The 25,839-nt window shown below is 44.9% G+C and overlaps 1 protein-coding gene across 1 annotated transcript in view; it reads left to right on the top strand.

The window, feature by feature from the left end:
* Positions 1 to 25,720, top strand: part of LOC135819841 (sushi, von Willebrand factor type A, EGF and pentraxin domain-containing protein 1-like) — a 278,765-nt gene extending 253,045 nt beyond the window's left edge. The window contains exons 27-33 of the mRNA XM_065333124.1: positions 83 to 262; positions 1,001 to 1,171; positions 2,003 to 2,179; positions 6,166 to 6,339; positions 11,129 to 11,302; positions 11,726 to 11,917; positions 24,932 to 25,720. Of these exons, the coding sequence (XP_065189196.1) occupies positions 83 to 262; positions 1,001 to 1,171; positions 2,003 to 2,179; positions 6,166 to 6,339; positions 11,129 to 11,302; positions 11,726 to 11,917; positions 24,932 to 25,203 (1,340 nt within the window). The 3' untranslated portion in view covers positions 25,204 to 25,720. The remainder of the gene's footprint in view (positions 1 to 82; positions 263 to 1,000; positions 1,172 to 2,002; positions 2,180 to 6,165; positions 6,340 to 11,128; positions 11,303 to 11,725; positions 11,918 to 24,931) is intronic.
* The last annotated feature ends 119 nt before the right edge of the window (positions 25,721 to 25,839 follow it).

Below are 25,839 nucleotides of genomic sequence, written 5' to 3'. Positions count from 1 at the left end.
GTTCAAAAGTGAAGGAAATGCTACAGCGTACAGTGCAAAACAAACATTTCCAATGATTTCACTGCTTTCCATTTCTCAACAGAGATAACTTGTAACAGTATTCCAGCTACTCCAAACAATGGCTTCCTCACAACCGGAGTTAAGACACTTGGGTCAATACTTGTGTTCGGCTGTGACGCTGGATTTGAACTCGTTGGAACTACTGGAGTCACCGTGTGTCAAGCAGACAAAACCTGGTCATTGACTAGTGTGACTTGTGCACGTACGTCTAATATAATTATACTATCACTGCCTGACCGATACCATTTGTAAAACCTTTGCATTACTATAAATACGACGTTTTATTGCAGGACCTTCTATATATGCAGCCTCCATCGCTTTGTACTTCTGAAGTAATAACACACTTTATCACTCCCTTAGTATTGACTCACATAGATTTTTGCCATACCTAAGCAGTCAAATATTCCTGCATATTTCACTCCTTAGGGCTATATTGACCGCTTATATTTGACTCCTTAGGGGTTGCGCAGTTGAACGGTGCCTAGTGCAGCAGTTTCACTGCATGAGTAGGCCGTGGTGCAACGGTTGTGCAATCATAAAACCGGGATTCATGAGGTTATCGTTCTGGAATTTGAAATACGGACTGTTTGTCGTGATAAATCTAATATTGACTTCGTACTTGGTCAGTATAGGACATAAAAACCTCGTAAAAGACCTCGGCTTCGCCTCGGTCTTTTACTCGGCTTTTATTTCCTATATTGACCTCGTACTCAGTCAATATTAGATACATATTTCCAAACATTCAGTGATGCTAAGTTACTGTTATGGAGCTGATCTACTCATCTCCCACCGCTTTAGGAGCTGCATCTGCGCCTTGATCCTTGAAGGGTGGTGGCGTTCCTACGGATGCGGAAAACTCGGCCGCTATATAGATGAACCGAGTCTGACGCGAACCGTGAATTTTTTTCTCTTTTTCTGTTATGCTGTTGGTGTTTCGCAGGTCGAACATGCCCTAGCCCACCCAACATCACAAATGCTGTTGTAATAGCTAACCCAACAAAATCCTACGCGTTTGGTGACAGTGTGGTTGTACAATGTAACACTGGACATAGTGGGAGTGGCAATATCAACTGTACATCAGCAGGAACATGGACAGACGTAATGTGCTCTGGTGAGAGAGTTTGAATTTTTTTACTTTCGTCCGGTGTGAATGGGACCCTTGTTTTCTGTTTCCAAAAGTTCCCAAACTAACAAGAGAATAAAAGTAGAAAGGAAAAGGACATTATGGAATCGAGTTAAGAGCAACTCTCCACCACTGTAACTAGATACTATATACAGTCAGAAAGTGCAACAACTAGGCACAAAACTGACAGAGAACTGAGACACTGAGTTGCTCTTAACTCGATTCCATAATGTCCTTTTCCTTTCTACTTTTATTATTGGCTCAATACCCGAGTTTCAAAGAACAAATGACAGTGTGGTTGTACAATGTAACACTGGACATAGTGGTAGTGGCAATATCAACTGTACATCAGCTGGAACATGGACAGACGTAATGTGGTCTGGTGAGAGAGTTTGAATATTTTTTACTTTCGTCCGGTGAGAATGGGACCCTTGTTTCCTGTTTCCATAACAAACAATAAAATAGTCTTGATTTGGTATTGACTAAAATATTGACTAAACTTCAAGTTCAAGAGGAAGATGAACATGATTATTGGGAGTAGATCGTCTACGGTGCTGGCCATTGAAACTACCGGTATCAGGACAGCGCCTCTATCCAACTATAAAAGTCCAAATTTGTAGACCGGCAAAGATCTCGGTTTCAATACCAGGTCACTTAGGATGCATGTGAGACATTTTGACCTAGACAAGAAGGAATAATTTCAGCACAGTGGAGGTTTTTGACATAAATTTTCAAGCAGGTCTGATTTACACATTTTTATTCTTCAACAGCTGATCCTTTACCGTTTCATGTGTTCACTGTTTCAACACAAAAATGTAGCAGCAAGCAATTGCGTGTCATTAGGAGACCCTGTCAATGGACTGGTGTTCATGAGTGGCAATACCTTTGACTCCACTGCTTTATACACATGCTCTGCTGGGTACAACCTCAACGGATCTTCTTCCGCAACATGTACTCGAAGTGGAATGTGGTCATCTCCAACACCCAGTTGTGACCGTAAGTGTACGAAACTAGATTGCCATCTAAGGGTGCGTTCTTAAATCCTCTCTGAAAAGTTGGAGACTCTCCGAAAAGTCCGAAAGCAGTTCTTATATCCTCTCCGACTTTTGAGAGGCTCTCCGAAGCTCTCCAAGCTCTCCAAGCCTTAGAGGTGGTTGAAACTTGGAGATTCCCGCGGTTTGGGATCAGCGCATGCAAACTACGGCTAAAAGCCACGTGTTGATCATGAGTGTACGCATTTCCCTTTTCGCATACGCACATGTGCATAAATACATTCATAACTCAAGATCTCGGCCGCTTTGGCGCTTCATATTGCTTGACATGTGCAAAATATCTCCGAATTCTTCGAGACCCGTTCTTGAATTATACCAGTTTCTTCAACTTTTCTTTTCTTCTTCTCCTAGAAGCTAGAGAATATAAGAACCCACCCTTACTCAAGAAGGTCTGATATACTGTACTGGCATAGGATGAAAAGTTAAACAAGGCGACAGCTGAGAGTTTCCTCTTCGACCTACATATTTCGATCTCTCCGAAAGACTGAGATTTGACCAAGTTACGATAATTTCCAAATGCCTACCCCATCGAGTGTTGGTCGCGCTCACTGCTCTTGGAACATTTCGAGCACTCTTGGCGGGGTTTGCAGCTCTTTATAAAAAATGCTTTGCTTCACGGAAACGTTTTTCATTGCGAAGAGCTGCGCTTCGGTCCTATGAGCTGTGCTGATGAGCTCTAACGGAGCGAAACAGTTGCTGTCCACAGACTTGGGTGTTCGATCAATGTTTGGGCCAGGCAATAAAGGGTTAATAGCAGCAAGATCGGACAATGACCATCTATTTCAAGATGTAAATTGGCGTAAAAGAAGTGTGTGGATGAGGATTGCAGAAAGGATTGCACGTGCGTTTCCGGATGAAGTGTTGCTACCCACCACTGAACAGTGCGAAAATAGGTGGAAATGCCTGATGAAAGTTTGTAAAGCGTACATGGACAGCAACAAAAGACCGTGAGTGCACGGAAGCCTCCCCCGCCGTTCTTGGACTGAGTTTGGAGATTGGACTGAGTTACGATCTTTTGAAGTTTATCATTTGAATGCGTCGTTTACGACGCATTCAAGTATGGGGCGGCTCTTAAAGGGTTAAGCTCTCCTCACCTCCCCTTCAGGAGTGCAAATGCTCGCTCGATGCACATCCGGGTCTATGAATTCTTGTAGTCATAGTTTGTTGGAGCTGCTGTGAGATGGCCGTCGTCTCTGAAAGGAGTCATTACCCATGACAACGAAGGATATGCCGAATCTCCGACAATAAATGACTCACCAGGGAAGAACTGGTTAACATCGGCTGTGGCAAGTTGTTTAAGCGGATGGTTGTCAAAAACACGTTTAGCGTGGACGGACCCCGGCCATCCGCAGTACTTGGTCCGGCTCATCGCAATTGTCGCTTATCTATCGCCACTAAGAACAGGAGTTTTTTTACCGCTCTGTGAAATTTCCAGTAGGCATAGTGAGGAAGCATGATACAGGAATACTCTCCGCCACAAGAAACAAAATTCAGCAATGGAATCAGGTGAAGCGAGTCGAAGAAAGGAAGCAAGGTAAGCAAAATGCACGAAATAAATCCGCGAAGGAGCGCGTTCTTGCACTCACACTCTTACAGGTCCAGAGTTCATTCAACTCTGCATCACTCGAGCTGCCGCGCCGTTACATGTAACATGAGCTGACATTTGCTGGTGTCTAGCTGCTGGCGTAGACGGAGTATCTCTTGCTTTCTCACTCAGGCTGTCGTATGGCAGCAATGGGAAAGGAACAGCTGTGGCTGTCACTTCGGTGCTTGAAGGAACCGTGGGCAGTGTGACCTGTGTGTCTCCACAGCGTGTTCAACAAAGCCTTCGAGGCATACAGGCCTCTCCAGACAGCTGTCATACGCTCCGCTGAATACGCTGACCACGACTCTTGTAACGCTGCTGCTAGGTCCACCAAGCAAGGAACAACAACCGTCGGCCGGGGGCATCGCATCAAAAACACCTTTCTTCTACAGCATGACGCTCATGCGGCTCGTACTCCTCTGCCGTGCACGCGTGCCTGTCACGCTCTCCAGGATGTCAGTTGCCCCTGCCACAGTTCCGGTCTTCGGGTCGCTGCGCGCTTGGCTTTTGGCAACACAGATAGTGAATGGCCAGATTCTCACTTCTCAAAAAAGTCGAACACATCGCGAATCAAAGTGCTAGTCGCGATCATTTTTCTTTGGTGCCTCCTTTGATCTTGCCATCACAACCTCCCAAGCAAAAGTAAGTTAGATATCGTGATCGGACTGGGTTTTACCCGTCAAAAGGTGCGTGGGAGATAAGCGACAATTGCGATGAGCCGGACCAAGTACATGCCAGTAAACATCAGGTTCCTGTCACAGCAATACGAGAGATTGGAACCGTTTCCGATTCAGGTAGGTATCTGGAGCCTCTTTGGGTGCTATGATGGGTATGTGGCATGCATCGATGGGACCCATTACACCGTGAATATGTTGTGCAGCATGAAATTCTGCTTGTACCTAATCAATGCTGGTTCCCTTGGGCAAACAGATTAACAATGTCGCCATGTCCTGTAGGGCGGAGCATACCCGCCGAACAGTCACCCATGCTGTGGACCTCGATATCCTCCACTTGTATGCCAACTCCCGCATCGTACTTTTGCTCCAGAGCCACCATAGTGTGATAAGCAGCTGCTTTCTTATCGGTACAGGTGCACGACCACAATTGCTCTCCACCGCCATGTGCACATATTGTGCAAGTTTTCCACAAACAATATCCACTGTTGCTCTTTGCAGTCGAAAATGACGGCAGGAGTCGAGGTCACTCTGCATTGGCACTACTGCTTCAAGATAGTTCATCTGTCGTGGTACGGAAGCACCCGGCTGCAATCCACGAAGTCGGCGAAGCTCAGGAATGCCAGGCTCTTGGGACAAGACACAAATCTCGTCGTTAATGCTGGCAGGCATGTCATCACCTTGCAAGAGGCTGGCGACCACAGTTGCCACAAGACCAACAATAATCCGAATTCTCCGACGACGAACTTCGTCTGCGCGATCCATACTTGCGCAGCTCGCACAAGACCAGGGAAAATAACATGGAAGCAAAAAGAATAACGAACCAGATGCAGATGACAAAAGGCAAGATATTATTACGGCATGGAATGGAGCTGCACGAGGAGCAGGTGGAGCACCACGAGGGTGGAAGTACGATGAGTACGACACAGCGGCCATAAATGACTCTTGTTGTCCTTTCGTACATCATGCGCGATCAGTACGACTTTCACCCTTTTTGGGTAACCTGTCAGCGCACTGTTTTACTTTGTTAACATGGCAACAACCAAGGTCCAACCAAGGTCCCCAAAAAAGTGATCGGTTGATTCTGAAGGATCCGACGGATCTGAGATCTGGATCTGGATCCGGATCGGACCAAACGATCATAGCCTTAAGTAAGATAAGTATAACCCTCATTCCATTTGTGGGGTCTAAACGGGCCCCAGGGGTATGATTTCTGAAATATTATTACTTTGCAGCATCATATCTCCCTGAAAATTCGCATAAGTGGGTATACCTGAAAATTCATGTATTCCTCAACAACACAATAACCGGGATAAATAAGTAGTCAGGATTAGAGGTTCATGATGGATTTCACTTTTATTACGGAAAATTCGGGCGCGGTCAAGATGGACCCCAGTAACATAGAACACAGGGAAGTATCATGTCCCCTCCCATTCCTGGGACTCTCTTAAGTTACGCTATCATGTCCACTATCACCACCAGCTGCTTGACAATCAGCTCATAAGATAACATTGCACACACCTGACCGATAGCACTGACGTTCTACAACTAACTGGCTATCAGCTTCATCACACACTCCAACAGCATTCCAACTTGCAAGGTTCTTAGTTAGATGAAAACATAGGGGGGAAGGTGAGCAAAAACTGTGTTTTCGTTTCCTTATTCGTGTAGGAGTCAACTGCGGCCCATTGACAAACCCAACAAATGGTCGTGTGGTTACGGCAAGAACTGATTTCGAATCAACAGCAACCTACACATGCAGCGTTGGATTTATTCTCTCTGGTCAATCAGCGACAAACTGTCTTCTGAATGGTTTATGGTCGTCGTCACCACCCACCTGCCAAAGTAAGTTACATGATGTGTTTGAATCTACTCTAGATAATCATAAGCTAAGGGCGCTGAATTAGATTAAAAAACGAATTCATTTAAGGTAATCATCACCATAACAAACAAGGGTCATTCGCTGTAGTCCAATTGTGGTCTAACCTCAGAGGTCTGATGCAGCCTTCGTCCGAACTGAGACACGTTCAACACTCCTTCCGACCTCTTAATTCACACTTAACCCACATGCATGCACGCATACACACAATAAAACTTAAAACAAACAAAACATCAATATGCACATTTATCCAGACACGCTCTCACATACACACACACACATGTGCGTGCCAAACGTACAAAACGTGGACACATGTACACCAAGCAGATAGAATACAAGGAAATGGGGTTTGCCATAGTAGTTTTTCTTTCAATTTTGACTGATAAATATTTACGAGACTTTGCATCAAGCGACACCGTGGATAACGCTGAGCCAAGAATAATGCAATAAACCAGAAGAGATATCTCTTCACAAGTAGGCAAATAAATGTGTAGGTGCCCGGCAACAGCAATCGGGCGAGTCACAGCAATGTACGTATTGCAACTTCAATGATAAACATACACGATTGACCAACCATGCCTCAAACCGGTGGGTCAACCACATGTTGGCCCGGCAACTTCAAACGGGAACACACCTATACAACAGACACGGTTGACCACCCATGCCTCAAACCGGCGGGTCAACCACATGGTGGCCCGGCAACTTCAAACGGGAACACACCAATACAACAGACACGTTGACCACCCATGCCTCAAAACCGGCGGGTCAACCACATGGCGGCCCGGCAACTTCAAACGGGAACACACCGATACAACATACACAGTTGACCACCCATGCCTCAAACCGGCGGGTCAACCACATGGTGGCCCGGCAACTTCAAACGGGAACACACCAATACAACAGACACAGTTGACCACCCATGCCTCAAACCGGCGGGTCAACCACATGGTGGCCCGGCAACTTTAAACGGGAACACACCGATACAACAGACACTGTTGACCACCCATGCCTCAAACCGGAGGGTCAACCACATGGTGGCCCGGCAACTTCAAACGGGAACACACCGATACAACAGACACAGTTGACCACCCATGCCTCAAACCGGCGGGTCAACCACATGGTGGCCCGGCAACTTCAAACGGGAACACACCGATACAACATACACAGTTGACCATCCATGCCTCAAACCGTCGGGTCAACCACACAACAAAATACAGGTGTCACAACTTTGAGACAGTACAGCACAACACTGAGAGGCAAATGCATTTGACCCTCCCAAAAAAAGGGTGTTCACGACCAAGCATTTATCACGGCATCGCCCATTAGCATAACTTCCTACAAGTAACCATGCCAAACCCCTAAGTGATACCCACAGAGCCACACCGGCACAAGGACTGCACAAATAGCGGACGGCACGACACTGTACACCACTACAAATGTACCTCACTTCTGTTCTCAACACATGGGCGTGGGCTGTTCCAGTCTTTGCTGCTAGCCATTGCACAGAGGGCATACCGGCTGCACGCCTGACATAGTGATCGGATGCTGCACTTCGCTAGCAGCCTGCACGTCATTTGGCTTCTTCACAGGCACTTGTACTCCGTTGAGCCATGAGTGTGGCCCCGCCAATGCGCACAGAATGGGAGCTCACCCGGTTGCAGTTGAGGATATTAGTCGAGCAAACTCGGGAGAAGTAGCTGCCGTCGACGAACACAAACAGTGGCCGTGAGCTGCCGGCAGTAGCGGTCAGGGACCGGAACTAGGCCATAGCCGAAACTGGGTACATCAGATTATGTGTGCGCAAGAACGGGGCTTAAAGGTCTGAGTCGCTCATGAGATCATTGCTGGCAGCAATCAGAGCGGCGACTTCAGCGGAGGAGTTGGCACCAGGCATTGGTTGGCTGTTGAAGCCAGTTCTCGGAAACCAGTAATCACAATAGGTTCATGCTGCATCTCAGCGGCCCATTGCCCCAAAAACGATTGTCCATGATAGAAACCGCAGAAGCCAACATCAGAGGCATCCGTGAATAGCTCAAGGTCAGGAGAATTTGAACACTCGACATCGTAGAAGAAGGATTGGCCATTCCAGTTTGCGGCAAAGGAGCGCGACCATTTGATGTCTAAGTGAGCTTCTGTGTCGATGTTGACTACTGACTGAAGAGACAGAGTTGTCCAGCTAAGATACAGGAGTTGACGGACGAAGGTCCTGCCAGGAGGAACCACCTTTGCGGCAAGGACAAGGTTCCGATCAGCGACAGCAGTTTTCGCGTTGTGTTGCTAGTGCGCGTGGACTACTCACTCAAAGCCGCTAGAAAGGCAATAACTTCTGGTCAGGTAGCCGCATCACCTGCTCCAGGGGTTGACTTCTATGCCAAGTACCGTCACCACGGTTGCTTGGCCGACCACCTTGCTGAGGTTGTCGAAGACCTGCGGAACCCTTTCTTTCAGTTGAACTCATTCCATTGACATCAAACACACGAACATAAGCACCTTGTTTAGTGCAGCGTACTGGTTCTTGTGACGGCCTGCACAGCTATGAGGAATAGTTTTACCCAGAATGACTGGGTTGATGATTTCTCCCTGAGATAGGGTAATGCCCCGTGCACAGCAGATGTGGTGCATAACGAACGCACAGTGGGCATAACATCTTCATATCCACATCAAAGGCCACAAGCATTGGACAACCACACCTGATACGTAGACGATCAACGATCGTCCCTGCACTCAACGTCGCTCCAGCAGTAGTAGCATGTTGCAAACCACTATCGTACGTTGTCCATGTCAATGCCTCTGCTCCTTGTCTACATCTTTGGCTAGACAGGTAATCACAGCCATTTCTGAGTTGGCGTCAACGCCACTCGCCATGTCGTGGCCTAAATACCTGGTCCTATGCTTCGAGTAGTTCTTGCTTGGCCTCATGGATTCCAGGAAATTCACTACTGCGACCATGATCTACTCTATCTGCCCACACAACAAATAAATATTTCAACCAAGCGGGATCGATCGCTGTTTGAAGTTGTGAATTTTCAAGCGTTTCCAGCTCCCACGGGTCAGCGCTTGTTTACGCAGACTAGCACAACTGATCCTCTTGTACAGCTTGGCGGAGAGATAAAGGAGAAATCGGAGAAAACACAACCTTGAGTCACTTTGACTAACTGGATGACAGAAATTGTTGACAAGGAAGTTGCTTTGCTGACACGAGGCAGGGCAAATTGGCCCCGCCAGATTTATTTTTTCATCCACCATTTTCGGAAAAAAATATTTTTTATTCATGTGCCGCGTGACGAACCTGTGACAAAACACGTGCATGCGTGGGCTAACTAATACTTGGCTTTGTTGGTCAAACTCGTCATTCTTATTTGTTGCAGATAGAGAATACCCTAAACATGTACTTTTCTGTAGAGCGGCGTAGTTAGCTTCCCGAAATACTAGTGAAAGGCTTGCAGTGCTCGCTGTGTTCTTCAGATTTAATACATGGGTAAATCATTTGAAATTAGGTTATTTTAAAAGTGAAAATTCGGAGACCAGTATGTAGAGTCTCACCAACCAGTTTCGAGATTACTTAGTACATGTAACATTGCTCTCCGTAGTGTTTCTTCTCATGAAAGAGATCTTGAATCATAAACTGTCGTTCTGCACTCGCATGAGTGACAAGGCCTAACTCTGCTGTCTGCAGTTCATGAGGTATGTTCACCATAGAACGGAGGATAACCGGGAAATTGTGTCCCCGCCCATATCGTGTCCAGAAGAAAGACTATTTGATATTGGTTCGAATGGAATATCTCTCCCTTCCAAGCGATAAGTCAAACTTGTCAAATCGCCAATTGTATGCTCACGTTGCAATACCGACCAACACAGTGAGGACGTACTATCGGCTTAGCTCCGCCATGGAGAAGGTGCATCACTGCAGAATTTTGTCATTTTCAATTGTCTTACTGTATTCCGGATGTGAAATACTTGCTGTGTTCAATGCTGCTTGTGTCATGAACTGGTTTAGGCCTTCTCCTGCATTTCCCTAGGCTGACTGTGCCTAGGAAATAGTTCTTCTTGGATTGAATGCTTGGTATTTGCCGTCTCTCCAGAGACATTTTAAGCAAACTTTCAAGACTACGATATCATTTCATTCGTTAATCACCATCAACCGTGATCTCACCTCGCTTCAAACGATGTTACGGGAGATAAGAGAGTCGCCAGGAAGCATCACATCCATCTTCAGAAAGACGAAAGAGCAAACGGCATGATCCTTGGTTTGGGGTAAATGCTAAACGTCTGATTTGTCCCAGCTAAGATTTCCACATTTCTTCGTCACTATTTTCGCTTGTCTGCTGATGTCTCCACGCTCCAGCTTTCTCCTGTCGGTGTCACGGCCCCGTACACCATGTAGAGGACTGCTAACAAACAGTTCACAGCACTAGCAGCATTAAACACAGCCCTTCTTTCACTTCACTAGTACAATAAACCAATTTAAAATTGCCACATTCTGTCATCAGTGCGCTGGTCGCGATGACAAACGTGAGCATTAAATATTCGATTTGGCAAGTTTGGCGTATGGTAGAGAAGTGGGAGAGAAACCATTTGCACCGATATCAAAATTGATTGTCTTCCTTTTGGACCCTTCTCCAAAAATCGATCCACTTGCCCTTTAATAGAGTGCTCTTGAAGAACTGCATGTGGCTTAGTAGCTTACTACAGCTCAATGGACTCTCTAATGTGATTAGTACTGCAATGCTTCATTTTTTTCTGTGTTCCTTGTAGGAGTTGTGTGCCCTCCCATTAATTCGCCCACGAACGGAGCTATATCAGCTGGTGATACTGAATTATTCACCGTGCGGAGATTCACTTGCAACACTGGGTTTAATCTTGTCGGCAATTCAGCATCTGTGTGTTTATCAAATGGAACGTGGTCTGATGCAACACCTCAATGTATTGGTAAGCTAATTATATAAAGGGGCACAATTTTGTTTATGAAAAGGTTGTGGCTTGCTCACTGGTATCCAGTTCATTCCCCTGCGTTCAGGTTCTCTCTCGTTAGTAGATAATCTCTGGGCCATCAAAAAAGTTAATTTATCAGGAGACTTATCATTCTTGTAACTGGACAACGTTAACGCATGAAGAGATATATATTATAGCAAGACTGTCAACTTTAATAGGGTGCGTTTGTATATCTTCTGTACATTTACTGGTCTTTGCTGAAGTGCTTTTGCAAAGGTAGATTAGTGAGGTTCACTCTCGGTTGACGTTAGACCTTAGTAACCTATCCCAGAAAAAATATCCCAAAATTTCACTATTCCCGGAACACATTTTAAAAGAAGTTTTAAAGCCACTTTTCTGCCAACATGCCTTAACTTGCAGACAGCACAATGGCGTGCCCTGAATTACTTGCCCCCGCCAACGGGCTGATAGACAATGGTAGTCTGGACCTAGGAACACGGAGAAAGTACTCTTGTTCTGCTGGCTACACAACAATGGATCCGACAACAACGTTTTGCTTGAAAGGTGGACTTTGGTCTGAACCAGCTCCAGCCTGTGCTCCCCCCTGTACATGTAAGTCAAGATTATGTTTGTTTTATACAAAAGAGAAAGACCAAAGAACTGCAAGTTACGCTATAGTGTCCACTTACACCACCAGTTACTAAACAATCAGCTCATGCGATAACATTGCACGACACTGACCGACCGTACTGACGTTCTACAACTAACTGGCTAACAGCTCTAGCACATCTTGGATGCGCACTCCAACAGCCTTCCAACTTGGATAGTTCTAAGTTATAGAAATAACATAAGGAGGGGTGGGTCAGTGTCGTGCAATGTTATTGCATGGGCTGATTGTTCAGTAACTGGTGGTGTTAGTGGACAATTTAGCGTAACTTGTAGTTCTCTTTTGTATAAATTGAAACCTTGGCTCTCCATCCGAGTCTATGTTTGTTTTGCTTTGCTTTTGATCTTTTTTAGTACATTACCTCTCCAGCACAATGTAAAATTTCTAAGAACGCCTAACAGAAAAAAATCTGACGGTCAACAGAAAGTGTGTTGTGTTTTTCATTGAAGTCCATATCCTGCCAGAATCATTATTATTATTAATATCGCAAATAACGCTGAGTAATTACACAATGTATAAAAACCAGTATTTGCCAAATGGAAGGAAGAATGAGGAACGAGCAGGAATGAGGTGCTTATACTCATGCAACTGCAGAATAGGCGAAATAAAAAATATTAAAACAGTCCTAAAAATAAAAGAACGGTCAACTACTTCAACAAATAAAACTCAAAATACTGCTGAGTACTGTACTGTTGTAATGATACTGTACATGTATACAGTTATGACATTGTACAGATAGTTGACGTAGACCTACTGAGTGTCAAAAGCCGCGGACATACATTGTACATGATTGTGCATTTATTGCAACTCAACACAACCACGCGCTCTTCAGCCGAACCATACAGACACCAGCAAGGACACTTCCGTTGAGAGATTGTACATGACTATACTACGAGCAAATATGCCCTACTATTTTACTAATGAACTACAGCCGAGAGCAAAGAAGTCGAAAGCTTCACAACAAGTGGAACGCATTGGGTGCGTACAGACAGTTTGCGAAAAATGTCATACTTGGTCCGGCTCATCGCAATTTTCGCTTATCTCCCACGCACTTTTTGACAGGTAAAACACAGTCCAATCACGATATCTAACTTACTTTTGCTTGGGAGGTTGTGATGGCAAGATCAAATGAGGCACCAAAGAAAAAAATGATCGCGACTAGCGCTTTGAATCGCGATGTGTTCGACTTTTTTGGGAAGTGGAAATCTGGCCATACACTGTCTGTGTTGCCAAAAGCCAAACGCAGCGACCCGAAGACCGGAACTGTAGCAGGGGCAACTGACATCCTGGAGAGCGCGACAGGCACGCGTGCACAGCACAGGAGTATGAGCGTCATGCTGAAGAAGAAAAGTGTTTTTGATGCGATGAGTATGCAAGGGACGGTTTGGTTGTTCCTTTTGTTCCTTCGTGGACCTGGCAGCTGCATTACAAGAGTCGTCGTCAGCGTATCTAGTGGAGCGTATGACAGCTGTCTGGAGAGGCCTGTACGCCTCATTCAAAGGCTCTGTTGAAACACACTGTGGTGACACACAGGTCACACTGCCCACGGTTCCTTCAAGCACCGGAGTGACAGACAGACACAACTGTTCCTTTCCCATTGCTGCCATACGACAGGCTGACAAAGCCAGAGGTACTCTACCAGTCGCTAGCAGCTAGACACCAGCAATTTAATGTCAGCTCATGTAACGGCGGCAGCTCGAGTGATGGAGAGTTGAATGAACTCTGGACCTGCAAGGGCGTGAATGCAAGAACGCGCTCCTTCGCTGATTTATTTCGTGCATTTTGCTTACCTTGATTCCCTTCTATGACTCGCTTCATCTGATTCCATGGCTGAATTTTTTCTTCTGGCGGAGAGTATTCAAGTATCATGCTTCCTCACTATGCCTATTGAAAAATTCACAGAGCGGCCACAAAACTCCTGTTCTTGGCGATAGATAAGCGACAATTGCGATGAGCCGGACCAAGTAATAAAGAACATTACTTGCTTGATATAACAAGGCAGACTCAAACACTCCAACATTCTGCAGCTGTTGCGTTGCCGGTGTTGTGGTGGCAGTTCTGATATTGCGGCTGTACATGCCAAGGAGCTTGGCTAGCCGTCGCCAACTAGTCAGCGCAACCTCGGCCATGCGTTCGCTTCAGCTGTATGCCCGCGTTGCCGGAGCTCCGGGTGACCAACAACCCGAACAGCTGCAAGTCGCGACTCCACATTTGACCGTTAATGAGCTCTAATCCCTCGCTCCATTCCCTTCTTCGCTCCATTTGTTGAAAAAGGTTCACTCTCCTAAGGAAGAGTGAGGAGAACCGTTACTTCTCGAGCAGTATGAATCATGAATCATAGCTTGTAATAAAAAGTAGTTGGTTCAGTATATGGAACAACAACATTTAGTGCCTCCTTGATATTTGCTAGCCACTCACTAAGAATTTTGCCGACTTTATAGCTGAAGACAATAACAATAAATTGGTGCTCTCTACAAGGTACAACAAATCAGGTGTGGCGGATAGGCAACTGGCGATTTGCTCACTGTGGTTTAAACGAAGCCATGAGCAGAGAATTTGCAGGAAACCACTACTCCGCTGTTAACCAGCACCATGTTCGTAGGAATGTAGTAAATCAATGTGATGGATGTTGGTGAAGTCCTCTCATTAGTGACATTAGATTCACGATTTCATGCATGCACGCAGTTGCACTCGCAAACCAATGACCTTCCTCCCTATACTTGATGTATATTTATGTATGTGGAGCTCAGCGGCTCGGCTTCCTCCATAACGCATTGGCTGCGCTAGACTTGAAACATAGGGCAATCGGGTACCGTGACTTTGTCTGCCCTGTGTTAGAGTATGGCATGCTGGTGTGATGAGCGCAGCCACCACCACCTTGACCCGCCTCACTGCCATCTGGCGCCGTACCCTGCAAAAAAATTGGAGACGGATCATACCTCTCGAGCATCGACATTCGACGTACCGTAGCTGGGCTCTGCTTTCTGTACAAGCTGAACTTTGTGGAGGGTCCGGAATGGTGGAAGCCATTCTGCCACCATCATCAGCCGCACCGCAATGGCGCATGTCTACTCTTGAGACAACCAGATCTGCAACACATCATCCATCGCAACTCACCAGTATCCTTCCTCCTCAGTCAAGAAACAACACACTCCACTCATTTCCCCACTCCCTCATCGCAATGTGGAATCAGCTCCCACCTACCCTTCTGCAGTCTCCCCCTTCTCGCAGAGGTATGCACTCCTTCAAGAAAAATGTCCACGACCACTTGCGACTCAGCAAGTGGGAGTGGGCCACAGAAAGTTATGATCTCTCCATCGCAGCCAACACACCAGCCTAATTATACTGACCGCATTCCAGCTCCCTTTAACCTCTCTTGATCCCCTTCGCTAGGCCTTAATATGCAATTATCAGTTCTCTCCATCTTCCTACGGTGCACTGCCTTTATTATTGTTATGTCCTGTCTCAATCTCAAATTCTCCCAATTGATTAGACGGCAAGGCAACAAGGAGCAATTGGCGGGGAATACGGTCATCCATGCGAGCCAGATGGCCCAGCCATTGGAGACGATGGCGCCGGACTGTGTCAGATACCTGCTCCATGTCTCCCCACCACTGCCGTACCTGAAGGGTTGTCACATGCTCGTCCATCTGGCGCGCCCGACTGATGCCCAGGACCATGCGTATAGATTGCAGGTGAAACGACTCCAGACGCTGGAGATCCCGTTGCCTCCGTGTCCAGTTCTCAGCACCATAGACGAGTACCGCCAACACAGTAACTCCGTACACAACACGCTTGATACCAATCGGAAACTCGGGGTTCGCAAACACAGCCTTCTTCGAGGCGCCAAATGCACCCGAAGCTGCGGCGATCCTGCTAGAGACATCAAAGCTACTCCTAGCATCAGGAGTGATCTGGTAGCTGTCCACGCATTCGACGGTTTCACCCCAAGGCAACCTATCCGACGCCACCACACCAACGCCCATAGGCATGAACTTAGTTTTGCCCAGATTGACTGACAGGCCAAAAGATGCTGCAGCCTCCCAAAACGAGGACAAGGCCCTTTCAGCACCGCCGTAGGTTTTGGCGAACAGCGACGAATCGTCTGCAAACTGACACTCCGTTATAGTTAGTCTGCGACTCTCTCTGAGGCGCGTACTGAACAATCAGTCTCTGCGGAACTGCGACACCTTGATACCGATATCCCCGTCATTGGCGATGGTAGCATGCCACTTTTCCACAACCGCACCCATTAATAAGTTGAACAGGGTCGGGGCCATAGTGCATCCCTGACGTAGGCCATTTCCCACCGGGAAAAGGTCCAGCAGATCTGCGCTAAGACGGATGGATGCAGACATGCCTTCATGGAACGATCGAATGATGGAGATCAGTTTATCCGGCACGCCGAGCCTGGAGAGAGCCCGCCACATGGCTGCTCTAGACACGCACGCATACAAACATTGCTGCACGCACCCTTTCCCGTTCAGCTTCTCGGATACCCTACGACTTCTTGCTCTCGCACTCTCCCTTTCCCATTTTACATAATAATAATAATAATAATAGTACAGCACGCATATAGCTCATATGAAAAATCAAATGAGGGTCATGCATCTGTCGACAACGTCGAGCCAGTGCGTTCTGTCTGAGGCAAGTTGCTCCGCTTCCAAAAGAGACATATTGATAAGTAAAAGGTCATTCCTAATGTTGTCTACCCATCTGGTCACTGGGCGACCTCTGGGCTTCTTTATATCTGTTATATTCATTGCCATGTGAAGGGCTTTGTACGACACAGCGTCCTTCCCTTCACGAATGACATGTCCAAACCATAATAAGCGCCGGCGTCTACAGACTGCACTTATTGGGCATTGAGCAGTTTTAGCATAAAGAGCATTATTCGAAATTTTATTGGGAAAGATGATTCCAAGTATGTATCTGAGTTTACGGCGGTGCCATACATCAATTTTGCTTTCTAATTTTACATGTACCTTTATAATTCGTTTGGCCTGGGTAGCTGCATTCGCCCTTTCGTAAACGCGTTGACATACCTGCCCAGTCCTTTCATAGCCCCGTGTCTCATCCTTTCTTTCTATCTCATTCTCAGCTCTCTTAATCTCATCATCTCAATCTGAAAATTTCGAGTCCCTCGTGCGGAAAACAACTTTACTGTAAAACCGGAAAGCCTAACGAGTCACAAAGTCTAACGTTTAACCCTAGAACAGCCAAAGGTGTCATTTTATTTTCGTTATTTGAAAAATCTGTTATCGCTATATGTTAATAGGACCAGTGCTCTGCGAAAACCGACCTTAGGTGCTATTTTGGCGAAATTGAGTTTGTGCTGGATTGTTGACCCATGACCCTTTCTTCGACTTCTGGTGAAGTTTTAGGTGGATTGCATACATATTCAGTTAGATACAATGACAATTTCTTTGCACTTTTCCTGCAATTTTGGAGGGAAAATAGCAAAAATCCAGGATTTTATGCTACATTTTGGAACCAATGCTGTGAGAATTCAAGCAGGATGATTGCAAGCAAACTTTGCCTATTTTTGTTTAGGCCTAAGTTTCTACTTTTTGTTTTTAGACATAACCTGGGATTCGAACCCGCACTATCGCCCTGCATGCATCCCCCGATACACTTCGCATACATACTAATTCTTCCAAGTTCCTTCACGTTATGATCTTGTATTTGAAAGCCCTATTTGAATTATAGCAATAAAAACTGCTTTATGGCAGTTTTCTAAAAAAAGTTATTGTGTTCTAGTCCATGGACCCCGTCTAAAAAGTAAGAAATTAACGAAATGTGATAGCCGAAAATTAAAATTTCACACAAAACCTCACAACAATCACAGCACTTGAAATGCTGCTTTCAACCCTAAACTTGTACTGCACAAACAATTGGCAACATGCATGTCATGCATGCATAGGAAAGAGGATCACGGGGGGAAAAGGTCTTCTACATGTAGCTTTTCATTCTGTGTGTGATTATTGTGAGGTTTTGTGTGAAATTTTAATTTTCGGCTATCACATTTCGTTAATTTCTTACTTTTTAGACGGGGTCCATGGACTAGAACACAATAACTTTTTTTAGAAAACTGCCATAAAGCAGTTTTTATTGCTATAATTTCTTTTGTTTTTTCTGTCACCAATCAATGGAATGCCCTATCTCAATATGTAAATTTAAACTAAATGATGACCTTCACATCATATCAAGAGATCAATACCGTATTAATACGCATTGATGTGCAAGCCTTTTCTTGCAGAAAATGGCAAAATGCATGTTCTTCTGCGGGGAAACATGTGAGTACGTAGTGGTGGACCGTGGTGATACTTTTTTATACGGAGGTCATTCTGTGCATGTTGCTGTAGCAGAATTTCATGACCCTGTCATAAAATTGTCTTGCCATTCAGATATTTCAGATCTCCCCACCCTCGATCAGATTTTTTTGAGAAATGTAACCAGGTGCGTGTCGCAGATGTTTTTCTTGATTCTGTGTTTATAATGGTTTATAATCATGGGTTTTCGTGATAAGGTCATCCTGCATCATATTGCACTGAAATCGTAATCCTGTTGATGTCGATACAACTGTTGGAAGTAGTTCAATGACTTCAAACTGTTAGTCCACGATTTTCTAAAACAACACAGCAAAAGAGGAACAATAAACGTGTATTAAAATGTAAACAAATACATTGCTGAGTCCGACACCTCCTTCCAACAACTACACTGATCTTGAGGATAAAAGGGGCAAGGCTATGGTTGGAGGTACTGAGAGATAAACAAGGCACTCCATAATAATAAAATCTTACACATCTTTTGGTGAGTATGAATGATATCCAGTCGAACCTCTTTAGGACGAACACCAAGGGACCGATGGTATTTATTCTGTGAGTTTGTCTTAACCTATTTATAACCAGTGAATACAATTATTTCTCCAATACACAAACGATAAGATTTCTTCTACAGCGAAAGATGATTCTAAGCCACACCAACTCATTGACTCGTCTCATATGAAACAAATGAGTCACTAGAGAGGTTCTGCAAAACGAAAACGCGTACAAACTTTCGTTCTACGTCATGAAGTGCGAAACTTCGCACGAACTTTCGCAACTTTGGACGCGAAACTTGCAGGGAACGCGAAATGAAGTGTCGTAGGACAATTCGTGAGATCGGGTCATGGCGTACGTGCACTTGGCCCGCACAAACTACGAAAATGTGCAGAACGCAAAATTCGTACACACTTTCGCAAGGACTGTCGCGAAACTTCGTTCGAATTTTCGTTTTGCAGAACCTCTCTACTGAACCTTTCTTTAGAAACATGACGGCAACTGAAACAGCAACAGAGAAAGTACGATACATGTACAGCACATTCTTGCAGGTACATGTACTACAAACAGTTTGCAGATCGTAATTCTTGCTTTGGCGGCACGAAACTTTATTTGGGGCAGTGCAATCTCGGCGGTACTCACAATTAATAAATCAAACAGCCCAGACTCCAGTAAACAAATCCAATCATACAACTTACAAGTACAAGATCTTCACGAGACGAGACTGCACCCATTGGCTTGTTTCGTAGGAAGCAAACAAGTTACTGATCCTCTCCACAATGGAGATTTTCCCTGATATGCGAATATATTTTGCAAACTCGGTCAATGGGTCCTTGAACCTTTCCCTCCAGATTGGGAACTGCCAACGATAGTATGTCACTGACCAGTGCCTTACTTGTAACGTACCAATGTACAACGAATACGAGTATTTCGACAACACATCTAACATAAGCCTTACCGTCAAGAAGGTGAACTCGCGCTCTTCGCACACTGTAGACAAGGGCAAAGAGATAAAAATGGATCTAAATCCGAATAAAATCAGCACACGTTTCCGTAAATGAAAGGGTGAGTATAAGCAAATGAATCGAAGGAAACAAAGAGATCCTGTCAGCTTTTCCATTATTAATTTTATTGCATTCCGCCCAAATTCAGCACACTTTTCGTAAATGAAAGAGTCAACACAAGCAAATAATCCAAGGGAACTGGTCAACTCACCTGTCATTGAGTAATATTCCGCGAAAGGAGGTCTCAGCAGCGCCGAAACGAAATAAGCCAGGCCAGGAGACGAAATTTCCGAAACAGCTCATACAAGAAGCAGTTCCAGAAGGAAGTTCCTCGCGCATGCACATCCGAACGTTCGAACACGGACTGCAGTACTAGTACTGCACTGCAACACAATGTCTGCCGTGCACGTGCACCGCACGCGGCTACCACCCGTTGGTAGATCTAATACCGAGCACCTTACGTAGAGACTTACGTAGCCTAAGTGAAATACCGAGCACCTTACGTAGAAGCTTACGTAGCATAGCGGTGTCGTTTTTCTTGCCATGTGAACACAATAATAGAAAAGCTGACAGGATCGCTTTTCTAAATATGCATTGTAGCCAGCCGTCTTTGATTGTACGGTACGGTACAGGATAGGTCCGGGACAGGTCCGGGACAGGTACGGTCGAGGGTAATACACCGTCTACCGCCTTGATGACCGCAATGACCGCCTTGATGACGGCAAAAAAAGAAAAGAGATGTTATAATTTTTCAGTTCTCCTAATTTTTTTTAAGGCATTACCTGGGATTCGAACTTGCACTATCGCCCTACATGCATTCCCCCATACACTTCGCATTCATACTCATTTGTCCAAGTTGCTTCACGTTATGATCTTGCGTTTGAAAGCCCTATTTGAATAGTGCGGCCAGCTGTATGACACAAACACACAAACACCCAAACAAACAAACAAACACCAAATTAAAGCTGTGTGGACCCTGGCTAGCGCCAGACGTTACTGAAGTAACGTCTTCTGCATAGCTAGGGGAATAATGACAAATAATATTAAAATAATTATTATAGATTTTCACTAGTTTGAGGGAAAGAGACAAACGGGAAAAGTCTGAAGAAAAAATTGACTGTCACCACCAGGACTCGAACCAGGGACCCTCGCTTGTAGCTAGCGATGCTCTAACCACTGAGCTATGGTGTAGTCGTCATCCCAGCAGAGACTGTTCAACATTTTCTTCATACTTAAATTATAGATTTTCAATATATTTAACCTTCACTGAAGAGATGTAAATGTCAGCACAAGCGCTGGGGCCCTTAATTGCAAATACGTTACTACGTGAATCTTGCAGTTGCAAACCCAGCTTCCAATATCTGCCTCTCTCTCTCTCTCTCTTCCTTTCTCTCTCTCTCTTTTTCTCTCTTTCCTGATCCTCTCCTTTTACAACAGAGAGGTTCCAGGCTGTCGATAAGAGTGCTCAATACCGAGAGGCAGAGCTAGTTCAAACAATAAGAGGACCGAGAAGTGTTTTAGCTCTGGGTTTACTATTTTCTGATAATGGCATAGTGAATGAAACTCAGAGTTTAAACACATTTCCGTCCTCTTATTGTTTTATCCTCTCTTCTTTTGCATTTGAAAATGGTTTGCTCCCGCTATTCCGCCGACATGGCTTAAACTTGACTCTTGACTGATCGCGATTATAATGGGTTATCCAATGTATAAAAGTTGGAGTCATGTTGCTTATATAATAGATTTCGCAAAAAAGCGGATTTGGGGGAGTACGAACTGACCATATGGTGAAATTTGGCACCAAATCGAAAGGATTTTTTTTAAATTAGCTTTAGTTGCCTAGGTTACTAGAAAATGTATTCAAGCTGACAGCATAAAAACTAGATGGCAACTTTCTGACAGTGACAAAGGAGTCATTTGGATGTCTATCATCTATTGATGGAGTTACACACGAGCTGCTGAAATTGATTGGCCCGTCGATATCGCTTCCTTTGAGTCTGCTATTCAATCTGTCTTTCTCCACCGGTATTTTTCCAACTGCCTGGAAAGCTGCTGTCGTCATCCCGCTGTACAAAAACAAAGGCGCAAGAACGGATCCGACGAACTATCGTCCCATATCCCTTCTCTCAACGATATCAAAGCTGTGTGAGCGAATAATGTATGACAAGTTTTATGCACATGTAGATCCATATCTCCATCAATCACAGTCCGGATTCCGTCGAGGTGATTCAACAGCCTGGAAGCTACTTCGAGTTGTTCAACCCCTGCATGACAATCACCATCGCAGCGAGTACAGCCTAGTCTGCTTCTTCGAATTATCTAAAGCCTTTGATATTGTGTGGCACCGTGGGCTGATGGCTAAGATAGCATCATTCTCGATTCAAGGACGCATACTGCGGTGGCTGGAGAGTTACCTGTGTGGTCGCTCACAGCAAATGAGTATCTCGGGTCAATTGTCCCACCCTGAACGCGTGTGTTCTGGTGTCCCCCAGGGATCAATGCTGGGGCCCCTGCTTTTTCTAATACATGTGAATGACATCGGTGCAATTCCCAACACCTTGCTATATGCGGACTGCACCACTCTGCTGGCTAGTCACCGGTCGCTCCCCGTCGCGTGTCAAGACCTGCAGGTAGGAATAGACTGTGTGGTCAAGTGGATGCGAAGGTGGAAACTCCGGCCGAACTCCGCCAAGACCGAGATCATGTGTGTCGTCCCCAACGCGTCATCAGATGTTGCACATCTTCAAACTTATATTTTCCATTTCCCCGATGATCCTACCCCGATACCTATAACCTCTCGTCACAAGCACCTTGGCGTTACACTTGATAGCAAATTGGACTGGTCCCACCATTTCCGGAATCTGGAAAAGCGGGCAAGCTCAGTCGTCGGTATTCTTTATGGCCATCTCCCCCACATTTCACCAGAATGCCGAAAGACCTTTTATCATACATACGATTTGCCTATTTTCTTGTATTGCTGTGTGGTGTGGTGTGGCGCTGGTAATGGCCTCTTTGCAAAGCTGGAGATTGTGCATCGACGGATTCTCCGGGCAATACTTCGTTTGCCGCCCGAGACCAACATAGCCGTTCTCTATGAACATCGCTGTACATTTCCTCTGAAACATTACATTGACCGATCCTCCTGCGTGTATACATTCACAAAATCAAACTTATCACTGCCCCTCAGCATGTGCAGCATTCCTTAAACTGGTTCAATGAATCCTCAACAAGCCGGAACTCGCTTCGTTTCCCGATTGCAAGAAACAATTCTATGAGCAAATCGCCTATATTCCTAGCATACCAATTATGGGATTCTCTTCCTCAGCAATTAAAGTCCAGCAACACCCTCAATGCGTTTTTAAGCTTGATAAATAAACACGTACGTCGATCTTCATTTGCTAATCATTGATTTCAATTCTCTTTGTGTATTACTTCAAGCTCCAAAGTAAATCACATATGCTACCTGTACAATTCATTTGGGTTTTGGATTGATTTTTATAATTGATTTTGGTTTTGGATTGATTTACTTTTATTTCATTTTCATTTTCATATAACTTGCCATATTTTGCGTGTGCATTTTTGCCTTCTTGGTCTTTTATTCCATGGCTGGTAGCCCTCATTCATAATATTGGTTGACACCATATCATCCATGAATTGAGAATAATAATAATAATACTAATAATTCAAAGGATCAGTCGGGGAAGTGAACTGCCTGAAAAGAGAAAAAAACGCCAGACCCACCAGGACTTTTTTTCTCTTTTCAGGCAGTTCACTTCCCCGACTGATCCTTTGAATTTGAAGTTCTCCCAATCCTTTCCAAATACTAATAATAATAATAATAATAATAATAATAATAATAATAATAATAATAATAACGAATACACCATAGCTCAGTGGTTAGAGCATCGCTGGCTACAAGCGAGGGTCCCTGGTTCGAGTCCTGGTGGTGACAGTCAATTTTTTCTTCAGACTTTTCCCGTTTGTCTCTTTCCCTCAAACCAGTTAGTATTTTACGACTTGGGGCTCCCCGCGTGCTAGTTTGTACGTGAAGTGTGTGGGTTACAGTGAGGGCTGCGTCCCACCCGCCTGTGTGGATTCACAGGAAGTGTGAGTTACGAAGTCTGAAGAAAATGTTGAACGGCCTCTGCTGGGATAACGACTACACCATAGTTCAGTGGTTAGAGCATCGCTGGCTACAAGCGAGGGTCCCTGGTTCGAGTCCTGGTGGTGACAGTCAATTTTTCTTCAGACTTTTCCCGTTTGTCTCTTTCCCTCAAACCAGTTAGAATAATAATTGTGCCTATCGTTTTGCATGATCATTTAGGGCTGCATGGTTTGCAATTCAGTCTCGGAAAAAAGCGATGGTGCAAGAAGCCATTACAAACCTTTATGTCAAATTCCGCTGTATTTGTTTCTGCGGGGAGAGACTTTGCTACCCACGCTGAGACCCCTGGTCGGTCGAGTTGCTCCCTGTAGCGGCACGTCATCCCTACATCCCCTGTGTCTTGTCTTGTGTTTGTCTCCAAATATCTCTTTGTAGGGCTGTGTTCCCAATAAAATAAAAAATAAAAAAATGTTTTGTGTAAGCAGAAGGAGCACGTTGTAGCACTGAAGTTGTATTCGTAGGTTGACACTTCGTTTAGCGCCTTCTCGCCTTTGGTTACGTAATCTTGTTACCTTTTTGCGTTTCCTCTAGTGGTTTTATTGCACTTGTATTTTGTTGTTATTTCTAACACATTTCTATTTACAGCACTTAACTTCAGTTTCTTTGGTTGTATCCTTAGTTCCGTATTTTTCCCACTGATGATAGGAACAAGAAAATCGATTATGGGTTTTCAATAATAATTTGTTATAAAATACACAGTAAATACATGTCGAACAAGTAACGTAGTTGCGTGATGTCTGCGGCCTTCATCCTATTCATAGCTATATAAAATAAATAAAAATAAATATTAAAAGTGAGTCGCCCACTCGTGGAACACATTCCTCTATACTTTGAAGGGCAATGGAAATCCGCCAGATTGAGTTTGAAATTCATTGCTTGGATTACAATATTCATACTCAGAAGGGCATGTTCATCACAGATAAGATGGTTTTATGCATTTTGTGTTATGTCGCTGATCCGTTTTCCCTTCAGCGGAACAGACAACACCATCTTCCACATCGTCCTATATTGTAGCAGGAGCCATTGGTTTTCTCGTTGGTTTGATTATACCTGGTGCTTTGATAATAATTTATTTGGTGCGATATCGAGGCAAGGCTAAGACTATCACCATGACAGAGAGCGACAACGCGAAGCCATCGGCCATTTTTGTGAGTCAATTGACAAAGAATGATGCGTACGAAATGACTTCAACTGTGGTCGAAACAACCCCCGAACCACAGTATGCAACAATGAGCCCGGCATAACTTTCAGTCCTTTCCATGTTTCTTTCTTTTCCCCATGCACCACCAAGGAATGAAAGGCGCAGTTTGTATATTGCTTAATCATTAGCTGCATGTTGTTTGCTGTTTGTCCTTGCTTGCCATTATGTCTTCTTTTCGTTCAGTAGTAATACTGAATGTCTCAAAACATCTGCCGCAGCCGACAGATATAGTTGTCGTATCAACGATATTGTTAAAATAAAGGTTTGCAGAAAAAATGCCCCTTCGCCAATTTAGCACTCCTGTAACGCTTTTTTTCTTTTTATCCACAGCAGCCGAAAAGGCAATTTTGGTGTCCTGCAATGCCAGGTGCTCAAACCCTGTATTGCCAGCCATCATGCTGACCGTCAAACCCAAGTTCAGACTTCCTTGTTGATGACACCGTCTGTTGCATCCTAGAAACATGAGCACTATGCCTTTCCTTTGCCCTTATAGCTGCTATACATTATACTATTCTTGCGCCACTAGAAACAACATCTGTAAATCAAGTTCTTCAGGTCGAGCTTTCCTGTTGTGTAAGAGAGTCCATGCCTATACATGTGTAGGTGTGTGCATGTTTAGGAGTTTGTCGCACCTCTCCAGACAGCCTGTGCTGGTGTTCAGGCACAATTGATGTGCATG

The sequence above is a fragment of the Sycon ciliatum genome, chromosome 6 (genome assembly GCF_964019385.1).
Source record: "Sycon ciliatum chromosome 6, ocSycCili1.1, whole genome shotgun sequence".
NCBI classification, from domain to species: Eukaryota; Metazoa; Porifera; class Calcarea; order Leucosolenida; family Sycettidae; genus Sycon; species Sycon ciliatum.
This window is presented reverse-complemented; position numbering and strand designations above follow the sequence as displayed.